The 22229-nt window shown below is 43.7% G+C and overlaps 2 protein-coding genes and 1 pseudogene across 5 annotated transcripts; 2 read left to right on the forward strand and 1 right to left on the reverse strand.

Annotated features, from left to right (window-relative positions):
• The first annotated feature begins 226 nt into the window (after positions 1-226).
• Positions 227-1863, forward strand: LOC139549009 (endonuclease domain-containing 1 protein-like; annotated as a pseudogene).
• On the reverse strand, positions 1852-12910 carry LOC139549008 (TRPM8 channel-associated factor homolog). 3 transcript variants are annotated; one of them, XM_071359046.1, is made up of 9 exons: positions 12775-12902; positions 10383-11145; positions 6626-7281; positions 5379-6370; positions 5065-5159; positions 4697-4910; positions 3578-3814; positions 2781-3118; positions 1852-2596 (listed from the first exon to the last, which is right to left on the reverse strand). In XM_071359046.1, the coding sequence occupies exons 3-9, from the start codon at positions 7255-7257 to the stop codon at positions 2354-2356; spliced, it is 2751 nt and encodes a 916-aa protein (XP_071215147.1). In that variant the 5' UTR covers positions 7258-7281; positions 10383-11145; positions 12775-12902; the 3' UTR covers positions 1852-2353. The 3 variants fall into 3 exon arrangements, with proteins under 3 accessions (XP_071215147.1, XP_071215146.1, XP_071215148.1); XM_071359045.1 differs by lacking the exon at positions 10383-11145 and having other exon boundaries at positions 12775-12910; XM_071359047.1 differs by lacking the exons at positions 10383-11145; positions 12775-12902 and adding an exon at positions 10219-10359.
• A 5078-nt stretch (positions 12911-17988) lies between these two features.
• LOC139549011 (bifunctional polynucleotide phosphatase/kinase-like) lies at positions 17989-22209 on the forward strand. 2 transcript variants are annotated; one of them, XR_011669814.1, is made up of 13 exons: positions 17989-18243; positions 18562-18608; positions 18729-19016; positions 19206-19472; positions 19740-19819; positions 19962-20019; positions 20155-20262; positions 20392-20463; positions 20706-20798; positions 20924-21020; positions 21101-21162; positions 21247-21627; positions 21904-22209. XR_011669814.1 is itself a non-coding variant. In XM_071359049.1 (12 exons), the coding sequence occupies exons 1-12, from the start codon at positions 18063-18065 to the stop codon at positions 21379-21381; spliced, it is 1488 nt and encodes a 495-aa protein (XP_071215150.1). In that variant the 5' UTR covers positions 17989-18062; the 3' UTR covers positions 21382-22209. The 2 variants fall into 2 exon arrangements, 1 of the variants encoding a protein (XP_071215150.1); XM_071359049.1 differs by having other exon boundaries at positions 21247-22209.
• The last annotated feature ends 20 nt before the right edge of the window (positions 22210-22229 follow it).

The raw sequence follows: 22229 nt of genomic DNA on the forward strand, positions 1-22229 counted from the left end.
GGTCTATGTCACATACACACCACCTGAGAGAACCATGTACATTTGGATATATCCAGTCGCTGTAACATTCAAGTGTCAAGCGAGCAGGGATAGAGGAAATGAGAGTGTAACAAGTGGAAAAGCAGGTTAAAAAGGGGCAGTGCTGGTTAAACGGGCTATACAGGTTCAACCATTGGGCTCTGCTTCAGAGGCACAGCTTGGTGCTGGACAGGTGAGTGGACAGACACAGCTAGTCGTGACCAGAGAACACGAGGAGAAAGCAATGAGCTAGGAAGTAGGAACGTCCCATCCAATAATGTCGGTCCCGGTAACCCTGTGTGTTCTCCTGGCTGGAGCCCTGTCCCTCGTTGAGGGGGACGTGGTGGCCAACTTCGAGGACATCCCGGAGTGTGTTGAGTATTTCTACCAGGGGAAGGTACCGGGCTGGGGCGCTGCCCGCCTGTGCCAGCGCTTCTACAACAGGTACCACTTTGCCACGCTGTACGACACCAACCACCGCATTCAGCCTACCGCTTCCAGCCCAGCAACGGAGGAGGCAGGGAGAAGCGCTGGTTTGTGGAGCCACAGGTGGGTCATGAGAACAGGGCAGATGTGTCTGTGGCTAGAAACAGACATGCCATAGGCCGGTCTCCTCAACAACTCACATCAATAACTCTATGTTGGTGACCCAAATTCAAAAACGGCAGATTGTTGCCAAAATAAATTGGGGAACATTTTTTATTAGATGCCTAAAAAGTTGAGAAAGATCAATGATATTTTAGGTTTGAATTGATCTGAAGCTTGGGGTTGTAACAGCAGTTTACTTTCCTTCCCAGCTTGTGAACCTTACGTGGGGTGCAGAGATGAAGGATGGGTACTGGCTGGGGAAAGATCACCCTGGGGTTTACCTGGGCGAGAGACAGGCGCTCAACGAGGACTACACCCACTCTGGCTTCGACCGCGGCCATCTCAACCCCAATGGACACCATGCAGGTAGTCTACTCCACAATACCGGCTCTGCTTTGGACAGATTTCATGCAACAACATTTTAATTCCAATGTTCTTAGGATTCTTAGAATTGTTTCTTAGTTCAGTGTGGACTACTGTGAAGGTAAACTCAAGTTTATTTCCACAAACCAGCAAACACACAACGTTGCCTCAAAGTTGACTCTAAGTGGGCCTCAACATGCCATTGCTAATTTGTAACACTTACTAATTAATCTCATGACAAATTATTAAACCTAGAGTATATCCCCCCCTCTTTCTCTCTCCTTCTTAATCTCACACGGTCACCCCCTTCCTTTCCTCCCCAAGTCCCCAGTCGTAACGCCACCTTCACCCTGCCCAATGTGGTGCCCCAGAACCCCAAGCTCAACCAGAACGCCTGGGCCCGCCACGAGTCCCAGCTCACTGACCTGTTCAAGGCCCAGTGCGACCAGGCCTACGTGCTGGTGGGCGCCATCCCCTCCACAGACAACTGGATTGTCAAGGACAACGTCCGACGCGTCAATATCCCCGAGTACATCTGGAACGCCTACTGCTGTGTGGACAACAACGGTGAGCCGGTCCGTAGCGGTGGCGCCACCACCCTCAACACCGAGCAGAACCGAGTGGACCAGCGCTCACTGCTGGAGCTGAACGGTTTCCTGCAGCAGTACTCCAACGCACCAGTAGGGGAGCTGTTTAACAACAACTGCCAGGCAGTGCCCGAGGAGTAGTTTCTCCCACTCATGGGTTTCTAATCATTATTTGACAGTGGCAATGTGAGCTAAAACTTCAGTTCACACATCAGCACCAGTCTTTCAGCCAAGTCAAGTGCTTCCTACTGTGAAAATGACATCATGAACTACAGTGGATAAATAAAGAACTATGTTTGGAGAGATACATATTTTATTATTCTTTATATGTGCTTTCTAGGAATAAGCAAGAATAATATAAAGTATATAACAAGAGGTACATTTCTTTAGCTTTGTATACAGTATCAAAAACACATGAGACTTCAGAATAAGGTGCCTTACTGTGCACATAACTACATTTGGAATGAAAGACCTTGTAAAACATCCAACTTATTATAAATAAGGCACTTGCAAGGACTCGTCTGAAGTGCACTAGAATATACAACTGCATTTATAGCCAACAATAGACCCCCAATCTCCTCAGCCAGGCCTTTGTGACGACTTCAAAAACCGTTACAATGATTTATTTCGTTGCACAACAAACGCAACCATGATTCGTGCAGTAGCATTTCTACACCAGGCCAACACACTCCTAGTCACCACTCCTTTACCTTAACCTGTCACCAAACAGTACCTACCCTTCACCAGCAATCCCTGACCTGTGACCCCCAATATAAGGGGGTGACCTCCTCTATAGTTCAGCCATACTGTGTCATAGGGTGGTCACTCCACACCGGCATGTTAGAGAGCTTTTCCTCTGTAGCGGGCTCAATGGGCCAGCCCCAGGCCTTGAAGAAGGGAGCCAGGTTCCTATTGACCGTAAGGGAGAAGGTCTCAGCATACAGGTTCATCTTTCCCTGGTTGTCATTGGGCACGTTCTGCATGGTGTGGTAGGCAGCAAACACCTTCTTGAAGGCGTCCCAGCCAAACTGGTCCTGGAGCTGGTGGGAAGGAGGACGACAAAGAGAAACTGCTTACACAAACTCAACCCGAGATAAAGTAACTTTTTTTAAGCATCTATATTTTCCTATCGGTCTTTCACAAGCACTAACTGTAGGGTTTGTACACAACATACTCTGCAGCAGGGCGTACTACACAGTATACATCACTAGAATCTCCTGTCACCTGCATGTAGGTCTCCAGTGCCACCCACATGTCCCAGCTGGCCAGATTCCTGCCCCCTTTAGCGTACCCCTCGGCACGGCTCTGTCGGTTGGCCAGCGCCATGTTGGGGTGGGCCTGATCCCGTTTCACCCCCAACACCTCCTCGTGCACGTACACGGACCACAGGTTACATGTGCACTCAGTGGTGTGTGAGGGGAACTCCCAGACTCGTCTCTGCTGGTTGTGGCCCAGCTCGTGGATTGCTCCCCACAGGCCCGAGCTGCGGGCTGCCACAGGGTTCACCAGGTCTGGGGCGGAGGAGGAATGTATCATGATAGGGTAGCCTGCATGCATGAAGCCTGTGGGTGTGGGGGGGAGAGGGTCAGCTCAATGTCTGGATACTTGCAGGGCAGAGGTTGTGCAGTCCACTCCAATACACTCTTTAAAAAATGGTTCCAAAAGGGTTCTACGGCTGTCCCGATAGGTAGAACCCTTTAGGGTTCTATATTGAAGCAAAAATGGTTCTACCTGGAATCAAAAGTGTTCTCCTATGAGGACAGCCGAAGAACCCTTTTTGGTTCTAGATAGAAGCTCTTTTTATAAGAGTGTAGGTCACTCTTGCTCCCTTAGAAACTGTATAGGGCCTGTCCTACCTGACTCAAAATACATTTTTTAAATATTTGGGTCAATGTCTTTTCAGATCATTTCTCTTTTTCCTGTTCATATCCAGCAATTACATGATCCCTAGTCCCCTACCATAGTCAATACCAGTCAAGACAGTTTGTCCATGCTAAGAAATAAAAGGGACAGACGCTGACCATAGGAAATCTGGACGTCGGCCACAAAGCGCTCCTTGCGGGGGAACTTGGCGGGGACGGAGGCCAGGTCAGCTACCCCCCTCATGATGTCATCCCAGAGAGCTGCCACCAGGTCAGGCCGATCCAGACCTCGGACCACGTCAGAGTGGACGGTCAGGATGACGTTCTCAAACTCCATCTCTGCCCAGGGGGAAGGGGCGTTCCGCAGAACTGCCCAGTCTGCAGGTGTGGTCATGCCTAGAGAGGAAAGAGGCAAGGGTTGGAGGAAAATCCTGGATCATTTCACTGAATTTATTATTTTCACAAGGTGTTATGACTAGGCTGTGTACATCTTCATAATCAATCATGAAATCAATCGGCCTAGCATTGGTGAGCAACATACATTAAATGGCCTTCAAGATGAATATTACTAGACAAACATTTGGTACAGTGTGATTTCCTACCACAATGATGAGTAGCACATTGAAAATCAATTCTCATAACAGCAGGGAGTTCAGTTTTAATAACACAGCTGCAGTTACACAGTATCTGAGAGCATCGCTGTTCTAAGCTTAGTGTATCTCTGTATTCTACAGATGTTTCACGCAGAACAAAGGCTCTGTCATTTCCTCTTTAATCAGCCGTCATCATCGTACATTCAAAATGGCAACAGCGAGCAGGAAGCAACTCAATTATGTATTAGGAATACATGAATAGCAGATCAGAATACATGAATACAACTCTGGGAAATGAATAAAAAAACAGGTGAAAAGATATATTTTGCCTGGATGAAGTCAAAAGGGTCCCAGACAGACATTGTAAATGAGTAAATGAGGGGTCTGGATGGAGTAATGTACTTTGTTCTTTTATGATGTATGTACTTTGTGTTATCTTTTATTCACCTGGTATTTATCCAGGTTAGTCTCATTGAAATACCCTCTCTGTAACACTTTCTATGAGGCACGCACATATAATAATGGCACACTTGGCGCATTATAACACTTGCTATAAGCCGTCATGAGTTATAACAACTCATAGTTGTAACACCCTTGTAATACATCACTTGGATGCATTATAAGACCAAAGTGTAAAATGCATCATCGAGCCCCACCTCCCTCCCTCTCCCACCCACCCACTTACCAGTCTTGTAGTAGGGGGCCGGCACAGCCCCCTGAATGATGACCTCCAACCCCTCCACCTGGGTCTTAGGAGGGGCGATGAGATAGAGGAGACCGCCCCACAGGTTCCACACCTGCATCATCTCTGAGTCTATGGGGAAGCGCTCATGAACCACTGGCGCTCGCCTCAGCTCGTTCGAATTCCCAATGTTGTCAGTCTGACAGCCTATCTGGACCTGATGGTAACAGGGGCATCAGTCAGGCAATCAATCAATCCACAAAGTGCTTTTGCATCAACATGTAAAGGGCTTGATCTCAAAACAAATAAAACATTATTTGATTCAATAGACTTTAGAATGATAAGACATAACAAAAAGCAGTAATGGATACCTTCCAGCCCTGGTTGACGATTTGTGGTGGCATGGCCATGTACGTCCTCATCCCAGGGGAAAGGAACAGACCAGTGCTGAGCCACTCCTCTCCTCCTAAGACAATGTTCAGCAGTGGTTATTTTCAAACACAACTGTATAGAATAATAGTGAGTGTATGGTTAGAAACATGTATTCCCAAACTAACCAATGAGCTTGCACATAAGCAGAGTAGCTATGGCGAAAGGTATTTTCTTGCACCCATTGCTTCCCAAGACTTAACCATCTCCTTAACCATGATCCACTATTTTAGAGTGCAAATGAGAGCTAACTGACCTGCTGTATTACAGTTGATCCTAACCCTGGCATTGGACAAGGCGGGCATCATTGGCTGGTCCTTGATCAGGTAAGGCAGTAGGGCATCTGGGTCCTGGCACACCTTGTACACCTGCGCGCCAACATTGAGCAGCAGATGGTCCTTGGCGCTTATCACCGGGCAGCTGTGGCACACCTGGGGGATGCCCGTCTCCTTCAGCACGTCAGTGAGCATGGCCAGCACCGAGGTGTACGAGGCACAGTCGTGCGCCCGCATGTGCAGGTAATTGGCGCAGTCGCTGCCAAGCTTCTTCAGACCCGCCTCCTCATGCTCCGTCAGCGTCTCGCCCTGGGTCACGTGGCCGGCAAAGCGGCGCAGCAGGTGGCGGAAGTGGAAGCCCTCAGAGCAGGTCTGACCCGGGACTGGGGCCTTGTAGCAGCCTGTGTCCAGAGTGTTCTCCATCAGGCTGAGGCCCATCTTGTTGAGGATGTGGTTGCCTGGGTACTCTGTCATGGTGTTGTGGCCCGGATTTGTCTGGGCCCAGTACCAGGCGTGACCCCCGATCAGCAGACCCCCGCCCTCGGCCACAAAGTCCTGGATTTCATCGGCCTGGGCGTCGCTGTAGGAGGTGCAGACGTAGACGCTGAGCTCCTTCCTGAAGCCGCTCTTCTCACAGCGCAGGCCAGACTTCCTCAGCAGGGTGTGGGCGGCGCCGAGCTGGGGCAGGACGCCTACCAAGCCGTTACGGCCCTCGTCTAACCAGCGCACGGCATTGAGCATGAAGGGGGACATCTGCTCTCGGCCCAAGAATCCCTCGTGGGAGATCACGATGACTCGGCCCTGGCCGTAGTATGCCCCGGCCAGAAAGGCCCTGCAGTCCTTTGTGGTGCCGATGGGGAATGCGAGAGGGCCGTGTACCAGCACCTCTGAGAAAATAGACTCGCCCTGGATATCAAACTCAGTCACGCCCTCCAGCAGGAACTCCAGATCATCCTTGAAGTCCTTGCCTATCCTAGGGAAAGAAGAGAGTGAAAGTGTAGGTATGAGAACTTAGACACATAAAATAGCTCAAATAAACAATTGTTTTACATTTATTTAACCAAGTGATTTCTGGAGTTAAATAAAAACCCTTCTTTGTTTTCTTCACACCTGGTTCTAGGAGGTGATGAGGCACAAAATACCACCGTGTACACATTTCCGTTTTACTACAGTATCTCTATATTAATATGCCACCTTCTCTTCTCTCTATGAACTGCCCAATACTTACGCCACAGCCAGCCAGTTGGAAGGGATCTGTGGAGGCACAGGGAGAGTACCCAGCTCCCCAAGGTGCTCCGAGAAGTAGATGCCAGCCACACTGGAAACCTTGTTCCCAGGGAAACCCAGCAGGGTGTTCTGTTTGGGGTGTTCCTCCGCCCAGCTACACGCCTGACCAGCAATCAGCAGCCCGCCCCCCACCTTCAGGAACCCCACCAGCTCCTTCACCTCTGGGCCCACGCAGTACGCATCTGTGACATACACTCCCAGGCCCTCGCAGAAGCCCCCCACCTTGGGTTGGAGGCTGGAGTGGCTGAGGTTGTCGGCTACGGCCTTACAGCTCTGGTGGACGCCCACAGTAGTGCTGTCACAGGAGGAGCCTGTCAGCCAGGTGAGGGCATTCTCCACTAGGGTAGGAAAGGCGGTGAGGTAGCCCTCGTGGCCCAGCACCACCACCCGGCCTCGGCCGTAGAATGAGGCAGCCATCAGGACCTGGCCACAGGTGTTCATGGCCAGCGGGAAGGCTTGGTCGCCGATCAGTACTAAGTTGCTGGGTATGTTTGGCCCGCTGAGGTCCAGCTCCTTGACCCCCCTCATCAGGGCAGTGTAGGCCTCCTCACGGGACATGCTGGTTTGGGTCATGGCTTAGTCAGTAGGCTGACGATCCTGTAGGTGGTGGAGAAGAAATAAAAAGGATTTTAAAAGACAGATATGTATTAAACAGTATAAGTACTGGAGGCTGACAAGTCCATGTACATGCATTTAACTCTTTAAACTGTTGCTATGACAAAAACAAGTTTCTGAATTTTACGTTGCGGTAATCTCTACAACAAAAGCACAGTCTGAATGAAGGGAAGAAAGAGATCATCATATCAGCAAACCAAGCGAAAGGAGAAGGGAGGGGTGTGTGTGTGGCCAATGACTGGCAACTGTGACCAGTCATTGTGACCAGTCACGGCGGGGCAGGGGAAAGGGAGGCATCTGCCAACAGTGAGTCTGTATGAATAGCTAACAGTGTACTCACATGGGTGGAGTCCATCAGATACCAGCAGGGTTGCCTAATGCTTAATTTTTTATTTGTTTTATTTATTGCAAGAATAACAACAATAATGTTAATAAAATAGTTATGATCGGAATTACAAGAATAAGCATAATGCCATTTAACATCATTAAAGGTAAATTTAGGGAATTCTGGAGATTATATACACAACCATTAATGAATTTCAATCCATAGTTTACTAGCGGCATGAAACAAATAAATGCTCTATAGATTCTGAATCAGAGGAACAAAAAAACACAAGGCATTTTGTCAAAATGTAATATTTTGTGCAAGAAATCATTAACAGGGTATATGTAAGAAAATATAAAAAAATTGGTTTCTTTAAACTTTTGGGATAACTGGAAAATTAAGGTAAAGGGTAGTCGTTTTTAACCATAGCATGGGTTGGTCACTTCCATAGCAATATATTGAATTATAGTCACCAAAAATTACTTAATTAACTCCCAATCGTATCCACTTATTGTTGAATATTTTATCCAAAAGGTTCAAGTCATTCATTTGTAAACTTAGAAAAGAGAGAACAACCTCATAATATAACAAAGTGTTCTTAATAAGTCCAAGTAAAGGAAGTGGAATTACTTTGCAAACCTTAAATATATACTCTCTGAGTAGTATTAACCTGAAATTTACCAATGAACTCATCAAACGGCAGAAACTCCCCAGTGTTGCCTAACAAATCACATACAAAAGTAATACCCTTGTCAAACCAAAGGCGTTTGAAAATGGATTTCCTATTAATTTTAAATTACTCTATTATTCCAAATCAATGTTTTATGGAGGGAAAAATTGTGCGTGAATATCATTTTCCAGGAAAATACAATTTGCTGGTGAAATTTTGACAATTTCACAGGTAATTTTGGAGGGTCAAAGTCACATTTCATTAGGAATTCAAGTTTATTAAACTGACTGTTAGGGATATGATACCACATAGAAATAGAATTAGAAAGACATAAATTCAACCATTTCATTCTAAAAGTACCCACTAACGACTAAAAATCAATAGCCTGTAAACCTCCACCATCTTAAGTCTTTCACTAATTGAGATTTCCGAATATAATATCTTGTATTCCTCCAAACAAATCTAAATATTACAGAATTGACTTTAAAAAAAAATGTATTAGAAGAAAGAAAAAGGGACAGACTTGGGTATATGATTCTAGATAAACAATCAGTCTTGGACAAAATAATGCAACCCAAAATTGAGATATCACGTTGCAGCCACTGACTTAATGAAACTCTTATGGAATTAATCCTATTATCGTTGTTTAAAGATTCTCTATCTGAAATGTTTGGCATAGACATGGGCTAGTAACTTATAGCCAGTTGCCAACAACGTAATTGGTGTCCAGGTAAAGAGAGTCCTGCTTTGGTTTGGGAATAAGAACTATTAGTCCCTGTCTCAAAGAAGGTGGTAAGATAGCATTAGCAATACCCTCTTTGTATACCGAAAGCAATAACTCTAATATCAAGCCAGAAATGTCAATAGAATTCAGGAGTCAAGCCATCCGGTGCAGGAGATTTACCTATAGGATTTGTTTAATGGCTTGGTCCAACTCAGTCATATCTATATCAGAATCACAGAGTTTCTTAAACCTTGATTCTATAGGCTTAACAGAGTTATTAACTGAAACCATAAAAAGGAATCGAAGTCGCCTTCCGAAAGATGAGATTGATACAGCGTACTGTAGAAAGAGTGTATTTTCTTATTAATCACTTCAAGATCATCAGATAGTGTCATTTACATAAATGGATGAAATACTATTCCTAGCCTGCGTTTTCTTCACCTTTCTCAATCCATTTGCCCTTTGAGCGGATGAAGGCACCTTGTGCCTTATCGTTGTATATGTCGTCCAGTTCACATTGGCATTTAGCAAGCTTGGCTTTTTCATTTTCATTTAAATCAAGTTTATTGCTCAGCCTGTTAATATCAACAATAATAATATCTGCTTGGAGAATCTGACTGTATGTTATAACCATACATATTTACCAATATGTAACGTGACCCTTTATATTCGAAAACAATAGATATCCAGTGACCCTCATCATCACACCTGCTTTCTAAAACGGTACCTGGAAAACGTCTGAAAAGTATTGCCACACCAGCAGAATGAGATGAGCCATGGCTAAAAATGATCTTGTCACCACATTTTTTAAGTCAGCATCTGAGGAATGTGTCTCTAGAAATAAAAAAACAATTGGCCTTTAATGAATCTTTCCAAAAACTAAAAATAGCCTTGCGTTTTATATTGTTACGTAAACCCTTGGTGTTCAAGGATAAAAAGGAAAGATAAATATTGAAGAGTATCCTAGAAAAAAAGTTGTCTAAAATAAACAGGGGCCTGAATAATATAAAAGTAACATATGCCCATCAAAATGAACTTGACGAACAGTAACGACCATACACAGGAAAATAAATGGATAGATCGTGTAATAACACATCTTATATTAATAGTTTACATCTTCAATTGAACTCTCAAACTTAAAATAAATACATCTCTGAAGGCTAATCAAGCCATATTGAAAATAAATGGAGATGTACTTACATAATATCGATCTTGAAACAAAATGACGAACAAAAACCACATTTAGTATTATTACGTTCTTTAATGCTCACATCCAAAACTCGCCACTACAAACAAACATTACCGCCCTATGCAATACCACCTATATGCCGTGTTCAGATAAACGATTGCATGAATAAACTCACCAGTTGAAAAAGTATATGGCTTCAACTCGTAAAGCGTGAATCAGTCAGTCACGTGCCTCCACCCTGCGGCGGCCAATGACAGCAAACCCCTGGCGAAAGAATGCTTTTACCACCTGCGGCTTGCCACATCGACTTGTGGCCACAGCTTCGCACGGGCATCCCTGTCGCGCTTGCTCAATTCTTCTGCAAAGCGAATGCCTTTCTCCCTGCAGATCGGCGCCAGCTTCGCAGCTCTCCAAACATCGTCTCTCACGTTCCTCAACCGCTCAACGCAAACATAATGATGACCTGTCTGTCTGTTCTTCTCCTTTCTCTTGTCTCCGAGACTGTGTACAACATATACCGCGATGTTCAGGGTAGCAGTGATATGGAACAAACTTCCCAATAATGACAAGCACAATCCCTCTGATATTCTCACCATCAGTTTCAGGCAACCAGCCCCCATCGGCGCTTGTATCGGTCCTGTTCAGCACTGGCTTGTGCGCAGCTCCTCGTTTTCTTTTGTCAGGGCATCAATGTCATTTTTCAACAGTGGTGATACCCTTAATGCCTGCTACATTCAAATCTGTCGTTTTGGAAGCGTCTGCAATCTAGAGGGTCTTATTATGAATCCTCTCATTAAAGCCATTTAACCGAATAGCTTGTTCGTCAAATTTCTTGTTTAAACCCTGGATTGCCTTCATTGGTGATAGGCTGGGGTGGTTGAGTCACTTTCTCGTAATCTCTTCAGGTTGGAGGGTTTCGAAGGGGATTTATTGGACACCTGTACCGAAAACGAATTTACCGTTACTTCTGGAGGAGTGTCAAAATCTTCCAAATAGTTGACAGTATCCACCTCGGTTACGACAGCTCCCTCCACATTTTGCTAGCTTCCAGCTAATGTTACTAGCTAGCTAACACTGATTTCTTGTTAGCTAGTCTTCGCTAAACTTGCTTGAAGTATAACAAAGTGGAAAAGTGATGTTCGGTAAACCACCAAACTAATTGAAATAGGGGAAAAAATACAGTAAGAAACGTAACTTTAACTGTGACGGTCGTCAAACTCAAATTAGGGCTTGAATTCAATTTAAAGTTCAAGAGCTCAGTATATGGCTCACACATCAACACCATTATCCCAGAAAACCTAGACCCACTCCAATTTGCATACCTGCCCAACAGATCCACAAATGACGCAATCTCTATTGCACTCCACACTGCCCTTTCACACCTGGGCAAAAGGAACACCTATGTGAGAATGCTATTCATTGACTACAGCTCAGCGTTCAACACCATAGTGCCCTCAAAGCTCATAACTAAGCTAAGAACCCTGGGACTAAACACCTCCCTCTGCAACTGGATCCTGGGCCCACCCCAGGTGGTAAGGGTGGACTACGGGAAAAGGACTGAGCACGCCCCCATTCTCATCGACGGGGCTGTAGTGGTGCAGGTTGAGAGCTTCAAGTTCTTTGGTGTCCACATCACCAACAAACTAACATGGTCCAAGCACACCAAGACAGTTGTGAAAAGGGCACGACAAAACCTATTCCCCCTCAGGAGACTGAAAAGATTTGGTATGGGTCCTCAGATCCTCAAAAGGTTCTACAGCTGCACCACCGAGAGCATCCTGACTGGCTGCATCACTGTCTGGTATGGCAACTGCTCGGCCTCTGACCGCAAGGCGCTACAGAGGGAAGTGTGTACAGCCCAGTACATCACTGGGGCCAAGCTTCCTGCCATCCAGGACCTCTATATCAGGCGGTGTCAGAGGAAGGACCTAAAAATTGTCAAAGACTCCAGCCACCCTAGTCATAGACTGTTCTCTCTGCTACCGCACGGTAAGCGGTACCGGAGCGCCAAGTCTAGGTCCAAGAGGCTTCTAAACAGCTTCTACCCCCAAGCCATAAGACTACTGAACATCTAATCAAATGGCTACCCAGGCTATTTGCATTGTCCCCCTCCCCCCCTTTTACACTGCTGCTACTCTATTATTATCTATGCATAAGTCCCTTTAAAAACCCTACCTACTTGTATATATTACCTCAATTACCTCGACTAACCGGTGTCCCCGCACATTGACTCTGTACCGTTACCCCCTGTATATAGCCTCGCTATTGTTATTTTACTGCCGCTCTGTAATTATTTGTAACTTTTTTTTGTTGTGTATTTTTCTTAAAACTGCATTGTTGGTAAAGGGCTTGTAAGTAAGCCTTTCACTGCAAGGTCTACACCTGTTGTATTCGGTGCATGTAACAAATAACATTTTATTTTATTGGGACCACTCACTCCGCCATTCTGTCCCACCCCCCAGAAGGGTTGCCTAATACATCAAAATGGGGAAAAAGTCGCCCTAAAAAGATGCATGAGTCTCTACAAGCGAGAATGTTGAGTACAATTATATTTATAATTATCTCACCAGTTGTCCGTGCCGTTTGTCCTTTTGACGAAAGGTAGTGGAGATAAAATGTCCGCATGAAATAATTATTAACCAGACTTTTTGGGGCACTGGTCTGGCTGTCTGCTTGTATTTCCGGTATGTATTTTCAGTCTCCTGACGCATTGCACATTATGTAAACAATAGCCGAATGTAAACGAACATTGTCGTTGACCGAAGCACGTTTCCTTGCAAGTGGAAGTGATTGCAGTTTACTATAAATTAAAAGTCTAACAATGGTTAGACTCAGCTATTGTTTACAAATTGTACAAGTGTTTACATCGGGTCAGAAATGCATCAGTAACTAATTGAAACAACAAACTGACAACAAATCTACAGAACCATACAACTACCCTGCCTGCCCAAAAAATAGGTTTATCAAAACAGACATCTGACTATCCAGGTTAATGTACCTGGGCAACTCCACTGTAATGAACATACGCACGACTCCCTAAAATGTAGGCCAAACAAAAAACATTGTTTTCAAACGTTTCAAGAGGGGTGGGTATAATTTGTGGAACATTCCAACAGGAATCTGTTCCAGAAGCTTCGTAAATAACAAGGTTGCCAACAACAACGCATACAAAGTTAGGGAGTGGGCTATTTCATTACGTTTGTCACTCACCACGTTTATTACGAAAAATGTCTGTCTTCACTCTGGAGCCTATGGACAAACATTAATAATAAGCTACGTGTTGGGTTGATGCCTATTCAGCAACTAGTTAGCTAGTGTTAGGATTTATGTTTATGCACTATAGCCTGTTAGCATATTGTTTGAAGATGAATATTGTTTTGTTACACACACACACAAACAATACAGATAGGTGTGTAAGGACTGACCAACACAGGCCATAAAAGCTGTGGTCAGTCTGGAGAGGGGAGGGGTGCATCTCTAGGCCAACCAGGAGTTTAGATTACTGGACAATACCATATTAAGAACTGTTTCAGTGTAGAATCGACAGACACAAGACGGATCTAATCTACGCAACGACCAGATGCGGACATCTGAAAGAAGGGGACCAGTCTGAGTAACGGTGATAGGCTGAGCAGTCTAAACCGCGCTCAGCCTCTACTGTGATAGGCCAACAGACGCGTTGGAACTACGTCATCACGGTATAAGAACAGTTGTTGACGTACTTCCTGCCAGTTCCCTGTGTACCCTGCGTGGTGATACAGCGAACCCGTATATACGAAAATTGCATTTGCCATTCATTGTTGCGGTAATTAAACATAATTAAAGAAAGTTAGCAGACCTTGCTTTTTATTTATCCTGATACCGGATGTGTTACACGCAGCATTCACACTAGGTGAATTGATCATGCTACTCTGTATGCGTTGTTTGTTAGCAACCTTGTACTTTACGACGTTTTTGGAACATATTCCTGTTGGAACGTTCGACAAATTATACCCACCCCTTTTTGACAGTTCTTGCAAAGGTGATATTTATTATAGTAGTAAATCTAGCACATCTTGCCCCTAGCTGTTCAACTCTACCATTGAAATCGTGATTTCCACCTCATCTCACAGATGGGCGCATAGACTAGACGTCACATAGTAAACGTGAATCCGGGACACTCAAATGAAATGGGTTGCTTTAGGCAATAACAAAAGGAGGGTGGGCGAACAACTACATAGCATGTTAGCAAACCCTTCCCCTAAACTTTCGAACAACTACATAGCATGTTAACTAACCCTTCCCCTAAATGTAACCCTTTTAGCGAACTCTTCCCCTAAACCAGTCCTTCTCAAATAGTGGAGCGCGCCCCCCTGGGGGGGCTCGGAGCGATGCCATGTTCCCCGCGTGTGACCCCGGGGAACATGCTTTTTTTGCCGCAGGGAGTAGTTTTTTTTTGCATCGAACAAGAGCACACAGCACAGAGCAGGAGATATGAAGTGCAGATAACAAACCCTTAAGACGGAGATAATGAGACAAACGTAAGTCTCCCGAAAGCTAAGACGAGGAAATATGACGACGTAGCGCTTGGCATGACTGTGACTACGGTGGGAGAGGAGAAAAGACCGGTATGTTTACTGTGTCTAAAAATGTTGGCAGCGGACAGCATGAAGCCAAATAAATGAAGGCGTCACTTAAAGACATTACACCCCAATCACGCTGATAAGCCGCTTGAGTTTTTTCAGCGAAAACGTGCGGAATATTGTCGTCCCGCTTTGCAAAACGTTCTCATTAATCCTGACTTCCTCATTTTGATAAAAAAAATCAGCACAAATTGTTTTATTCATTTTTTGTTTTATAAGTTAAAGTGTTTCATATATTGTGCTCCTGAGTTAATGTTGCTGATCAATTTGAATTTATTATTATTTATTGATTATATTTTATTTTTCAGTATCTAATGGTCAAAAAATGTTTACAGTTTAAATAAGGCTTGAATTGTTTTTGTTTTTTTCAGGCAAAGTGATGCACTTTAAATCTTTTCTGTTACAGACTAAAAAACTATGTTAATAAAGTTATTCTTTGTTGTAAGTTGATCTATATTTCTTTCTTTTTTTGTTTTCTTTAATGTTAATAAGGATACAATGTTATGCAGAGGTGTACCTATAACACTTTTATAGACAAATTATACTATTTACAGTCGCGGCGGAGAGTTGGGGGGGCGCGAAATTTTACGCCTGCTGTGTAAGAGAGAATAATGCGAGATCAATAGGGGATACGTACTGTAGAGAGCAGTTGCTTTGCGAGGTATTGATATTCAGCAGTGGTGTAAAAATACTTGAAAGTACTACTTAAGTAGTTTTTTGGGGGTATCTGTACTTTACTCTTTATATTTTTGACAACTTTTACTTCACTACATTCCCAAAGAAAATTATGTACTTTTTTTCCATACATTTTCCCTGACAACCAAAAGTACTTATTACATTTTGAATGCTTAGCAGGACAATATTTTTTTTTATTTCACACACTTATCAAAAGAACATCCCTGGTCATCCCTACAGACTCTTATCTGGTGGACTCACGAAACATATGCTTTGTTTGTAAATTATGTCTGAGTGTTGGAGAGTGCCCCTGGCTATCCATAAATAAATAAAAATTAAACAATAAAATTATGCCGTCTGGGTTGCTTAATATAAGGACTTTGAAATTATTTTATATTTTTACTTTTGATACTTAAGTACATTTTATCAATTACATTTACTTTTAATACTTAAGTATATTTTAAGCCAAATAATTTTAGACTTTTACTCAAGTAGTATTTTACTGGGTGACTTTCACTTTTACATTTTCTATTAAGGTATTACTTTTACTCAAGTATGACAATTGGGTACTTTTTCCACCACTGGAATTCAGCAGTCATAAAAGTATGCCTTATTTACTTTGAATAACTACTAAAATAGTGATTGTAGTGATTTGCCTAAAATAGTGATTTGCCTCATGATGTGCCAACCCTTGCGCAATTAATCTGTGCTTCAGCTGCAGGTAGCCTAGAGAAGCCTATGCGCTCTGATCCCCTCTGGCCAGGTGAAACGAAGCAGTAATGTATTTATAGCCTAAAATAGGCCTTTATTTGTTTTAAGAGAATGTGAATGTGATCAAACTTTGGGTGGCTAGGCTACCTAGACCTTATCAATCCAAAATTATTGACTGTAATTAATCAATCAACACAATAGTGATGGCATACTGTGTGAGTAACTTTTTAATTACAGATGCAACGGCCTACACAATGCAACTCTGCATAAAGAAAACTCAGCCCTGTTAGTTCTATTGTCCAATCAGTAGTTGTCTATTTAAAAAAAACATATGACCTGATTAGAAAAAATATGGTCCCATCATAGCCTATATAAAACAGTTTTACAGCTGATGTATTACTATGTCATACCCTCCAACTAGTTTTACCTGGTTAGCCCAGTGGTTCTCCTCAGGGACCTAAGACATTTAATAATTTTGTTTTAGCCCTGAACTAGTTCACCTGATCCACCTAATCAAGGGTTAGTTGACAAATTTAATCAGGTGTGCTAGTTCTGTAATAGATCAAATACATGAACCGTCTGGGGGTCCACAACAAGAGGTTTGAGAACAACTGGGTTAGCCTATCCCCCATCACATCTTGGACCTGTGGTGCTACCACTGAAATCACACAATGTTACAAATGAAGAAACATATCCTTTAAATATGCTCTACTATGTCAAGGAGGATGAGGGTTATACATCTATAGTCGTTGCTACATCCATTTTAACAAGAAATAGTTGTATTTGTTTCCCAAATGCTATGACTGGTGGTGCAGTCTGCTAAAACAATTGTGAGTTCTAATCCCACATGGGGCATATATCTTTTTACGTTCTTTAAAAAAAATCCTTTATTTCTATATTAATCGCGTGCCCACACACTTCTAATTCTAAAAAGTGAAAGCATATCTGTGAGAGGGTCGCCCTGGTTGTAGCTGTAGGTTTTTATACAGTAACCAAGACCCAATCTGTGAGTTAATTTGACCATTGGAAAAAGAGCTACTGCGTAAATACTGCAATGCGGGTTGGATTGAATTGAGCCCTTAATCTTAAATGTCAATGTGATGCTTGCACTTTTCTTCCCAACACAATCGAGCTCGACACCTTTAGTCCTAAACCCGGAATAAATTACCTCAGGTTCGCTCAGCAATCCCCATGGGGATATTGAATGGGGAAAGAATAGGGTTTTTGAATAAATGCTGAAAATAAGGTCTGAGGGTAACACAGGTTTAGGAGATCATATAAGTTTTGTCCTATGAGATAATGGCAGTCAATTAACATGCCCTTAATGAATTATGAGCCTTTGTGCTTTTTTTTTTACAACATACATTCTTGAAAATTCACAAAGTGACATTAGCTGATGATTATCTCATAGAACAAAACGTATACAATCTAAGCCTGTGTTTCCCACATAATGTATTTTAGGAGTTTATACAAAACACCTAAAAAATTTGCATTTATTTTCTCCAGACCATGGCAGAGTTAGTGCCTAGAGAAATAGTAATGACGTCTTTCTGTAACACAATACCGCAATTTTAAGTGGAACATTTTAAAAGTATGAAACATGGAGATATGGCCTTGTGGGAACACGAACACTATTAAGGAGTGTAGTAATTTAACCTTTTGTTTTTTGGAAATAATTTATTGCTGATGTGAAAGATAACTTCCTTATGTAAGCTTTTTAACTTATAAAGCTAGCTATAATCGTTCAACACTTCGTAAAGTTACGTTTAGAATTGCTGCTCGGCTCTTGACTTAAGAAACATTTGACATGCCTAATTAATGTTACACCCATTGTAAACCGATATGTTATGGACACCGTACGTTATTTGTTTTTCCCTACATCCTACTGTCTCTTGTCTTTGCAGATGCAGCAGTGCACATTACTCAGTGCATCCGGCGCTCGTGTCCCACTAGCCGATGGCCGAGCCGTGATCCTAGGTCGTGGTCCAGAGACTGGAGTTATTGACAAGAAGTGCTCCCGACACCAGGGTAAGAGGACTAGCTAGCTAACGTTAGATACGTACCAATGGCCATGTTCTAATTATTTATCTTACCTCCCAAAGTGTGCACTTGTTCACTTTCCTTCATGGATTTAAAAATAAATTAATGGTATATGGAAACTCTATCTTGCCCATGCATACACCAATTCAATGTGTTTAAATGTGTGAAAAGTAGTGAATGAGTGTAAACTTCAGGAGAAAGGAGAGATTATTGGGATGCTGCTTTTTAAATGCGGTGTCCGGTGGGATTACTCCAGCCAGCTATCTAAACTGCACAACTATCTAAAATGTGTCATATTCCTTCGAGTGAAGCTGGTGGCCTGTTATGCAGACAAGGAGGTACTTGTAACACAGGTATGAAATGATTACATTGTGCCTGTTGTTGAGGCCAACGCTCTCTTATCTTAGTTTTACACTCAACACTACTGCTTAACCTGTCTGTAACTGCTGTCAAAGTATAGTTTTCCTCTTCAGCTTGGTCCCAACCCCTCATCCTTGGGCAGTGAGAGTCTTGGTAGAGGCCAGTCTGGCCGACTGACCCATGACAGCACCCTCTACCTGGTTAACCAGAGCCACCCCTTCAGAGTGCAGTTCTCTGCTTCCAACGAAACCTCCTCATCCTCTGCCCAGAAGGGGAAGGTTGTAGAAAGGTTGAAAGCATTGGATAAGACAAAAGGAGGAAAGAATGACAGAGGGAGGGAGGTTCAAAGCACAGGTCCCAAACGCAGCATCCAATACTTTTTTGCTTCCTCTCCCAAGAAGGTATGAGAACACGTTCATCTTAACTGAGAAAATGGCATGCATTTTAATTTGTCTAGCAATATTTAGAGTAACCGAAAGGACCTAACGTATCACTTCAACTGTTCAAAATACACCATGTTTTCTCAATGCCAACCTCCAATTTATGTGAAGTTTAGTTTGACCATGGTTGCATTTTTCTTTTTCACGCAGGCATCCAAGAGGTCACACAGTTCTGAGGAGGACCCGCAGGAGAAGCGTAGGAGGACTACAGGCTCCGACAGTGGGGGCGACGACGAGGCTGAGAAGCTTGCTGAGGAGAAGCTCCGACACCTCCAGGAGATGTCAGAGAGTGCTTCAGGGGCTAGCAGAGACTGTGTCCAGCAGCAGGCATCAGTCTCGGCCTGTTCTCGAAGCCAATGGCAGCAGATTGGAAACCTCATGCTCTACACTGCTGTTGGCGTCACTGGAAGCACCAAGGTAAGAGCTAACTAGGTAATTCTGTAAAACTCAATATTTGATTTAAGCCAATGAGTCTGTGTGTTGTTTGAATGAGATGCTGAATATGATTTTACTTTGTCCATCCAAGGATGAAAACATTTTAGCCCTACATTTGAGCGCTTTGGACATATATTGTTTCCACTAACAATCTAATTGTCTCGAAGTTCGTTTTCAACCAAGCAGTACAAACACAATTACTTTTAGTAACATCATTTTAAAGCCGACCCATCTTTCTTTCTGGCCCAGATTGCTGGGTTCGACATTGACGGGTGTATCATCACCACCAATTCTGGAAAAGTGTTTCCCACCAGCCCAGATGACTGGAGGTCAGTCAGTCTGCTGTTCTGTCAAGTTGCGGCTTTGCGTATGGCCTCCTCTCGCTTTGCTTGCTCTCTCCTCATCCCTCTTCCTCATCTCTTGACTTGAGTCATTTCCTTGCCTATATTTGTTCTCTTATCTCCTTTACAGGATTCTCTTTCCTGAGATCCAACCCAAACTGGCCAGCTTATTAAAGAAAGGCTACAAGGTAGAAGCAAACATAAATGTATTGTCAAGCATGGACACGGCAAAGCTGTTCTACGAGAAATATTTCTTATCCGTCCTTTTAATGGCAATATGTGGCTAGATGAATAGCTCATGATGTCTCTGTTGCCCCTCCCAGGTTGTGTTTTTCACCAATCAGATGGGTATATCTAGGGGGAAACTGAAGCCTGAGGATTTCAAGTCTAAAGTGGAGAACATTCTGAAGACATTACAGCTCCCCATACAGGTTAGTCAAGAAACATTTAAACACAAAGATGGCGCTTGAAAGCAGATTCACTATTGTATCTATGTGTTTGTCAGTGTTTTATTGTGTGTAAATCAGATGTGGACACCTTTAACTGTGTGTGTGTCTCAGGTCTTTGTGGCGCCTGGTCCTGGGATCTACAGGAAGCCAGTGATGGGGATGTGGGAGCACCTGTGTGAGAAGGTGAGACCATAAGGCACGCATCATATCAGACATTGTGAATAGGGATTACATGTAGACGATGATTGTTTCCTACAAACCACCTCAACACAGGTGTGTCGCAAAAGGTTCACAAAGCCAGCTCCATTTAGCATTGTCTAGTTGTTTGTCATCCACTCAGACCAGGTGTTGTACCATGCAGGCATTGCATATCTTAATAATGCCTGACACTGATTTTTCTCTCTCTCTCCCTCTCTCTCGACTAGTTTGCTCTGAACCTTGGACTACAGTTCCACACTCCAGAGGAGTTCTTCCTGGGCTGGAAGACCGCCCCCTTCAGTCTTCCTCCATTTGACCCTGTGAGTAACCGGGTGGATATCTGTGGTATTCTGTCTGCACAGAATACGTGTGAAGCTTTTGAAGCCTCTATGTATGTGTGTGCACTTGCACATCTGACTGTGTGTGTGTGTGTGTCTCTCTCCAGAGGAAATGTGACTCTAACGCCCGTCTATATGACCCGCCCAGTGCCTCCCTCACCTCCACCAAGCAGGAAGTAATCATTGTCGTGGGTTTCCCTGCTTGTAAGTGGACGTGCATTCCTTATTTTTCTGCCATCCTCCCTCTCTTTACTGACAACCCTCCCTTCTTTTTTTTTATCCAGCCGGGAAATCATCCTTTTTCCACACACACATCGTCCCCAAAGGTTACGTGTACGTGAACAGGGTGAGTGGATCAGTGTGCTGTTGGCTCTCTTGACATCCACACACACACGCATATACACACACTGACCTGACCTGTGTTTGTCAGGACACCCTGGGCTCGTGGCAGAGCTGTGTTTCGGCCTGTGAGCGGGCTCTGAAGGAGGGGCGCAGCGTGGCGGTGGATAACACCAACCCAGACCCTGAGTCTCGCAAACGGTACCCGTCTCTGTGCTCCTACTAGTGTGTGGAGCACTTTTGGTTTGCAGTTCATGAACAACCTAAACCACTTACATATCAGAGAGTGGTAAAGCTGCTACATGCATGAACCAAACCAAAGATATTTGATTGAGTGTGTTTGTAGGGAATAGCATGTAACTTCTATACGTTGTCAACATACCTGGAGGGGGACGTCAGCCAGAGTTTGGGCGTGTCCTGTCGGTGCTTCAACTTCTCTGCCTCCCTGGAGCAGGCCAAGCACAACAACAGAGTAGGTCTCCTCTCTTCCGCTACTGAACTGTATATACCAGACTACACATGATTAATTATTCAGCAGTTCAGAGTAGAGGGTGACATGAACTTGCGACCTGATCGTACACACAGAATAGCCCAACCTGGGACTTAAACGACAACCATCGGGTTCAATGTACACTTCTTAAACCTTATAATGTACAGGCCATGGGATACACCCAGTTCAATGTAGGCTCTGAGGTACTGCCCTGATGCATAGTGTTGTTCATTATTGGGCTCTTCCTGTGCTGTACAGTTCCGTGAGATGGCCCCCTCCACCACCAAGCACCTCAAAGTCAATGACATGATCTTCCACAGTTACCAGTAAGTGACATTGGATATTATCAAGGGACTTCACAGCATCACATTCTCAACGTAGGGATTCACTGGCCTCTACAATGGGTTGAAAGGATCAGAGCACACTAATATAACAAATATGTCTTTATGGCTGTGTTTACAGAGCCAGCCTAATTCTGATCTTTTGGCAAAAGAGCTGATCTGATTGATCTTTTTCCACTAATTGGTCTTTTGGCCAGAATTGGGTTGCCTGTATAAACACAGCATATACGTATGTCATATAAA

The sequence above is a fragment of the Salvelinus alpinus genome, chromosome 22 (genome assembly GCF_045679555.1).
Source record: "Salvelinus alpinus chromosome 22, SLU_Salpinus.1, whole genome shotgun sequence".
Classification (NCBI taxonomy): Eukaryota; Metazoa; Chordata; class Actinopteri; order Salmoniformes; family Salmonidae; genus Salvelinus; species Salvelinus alpinus.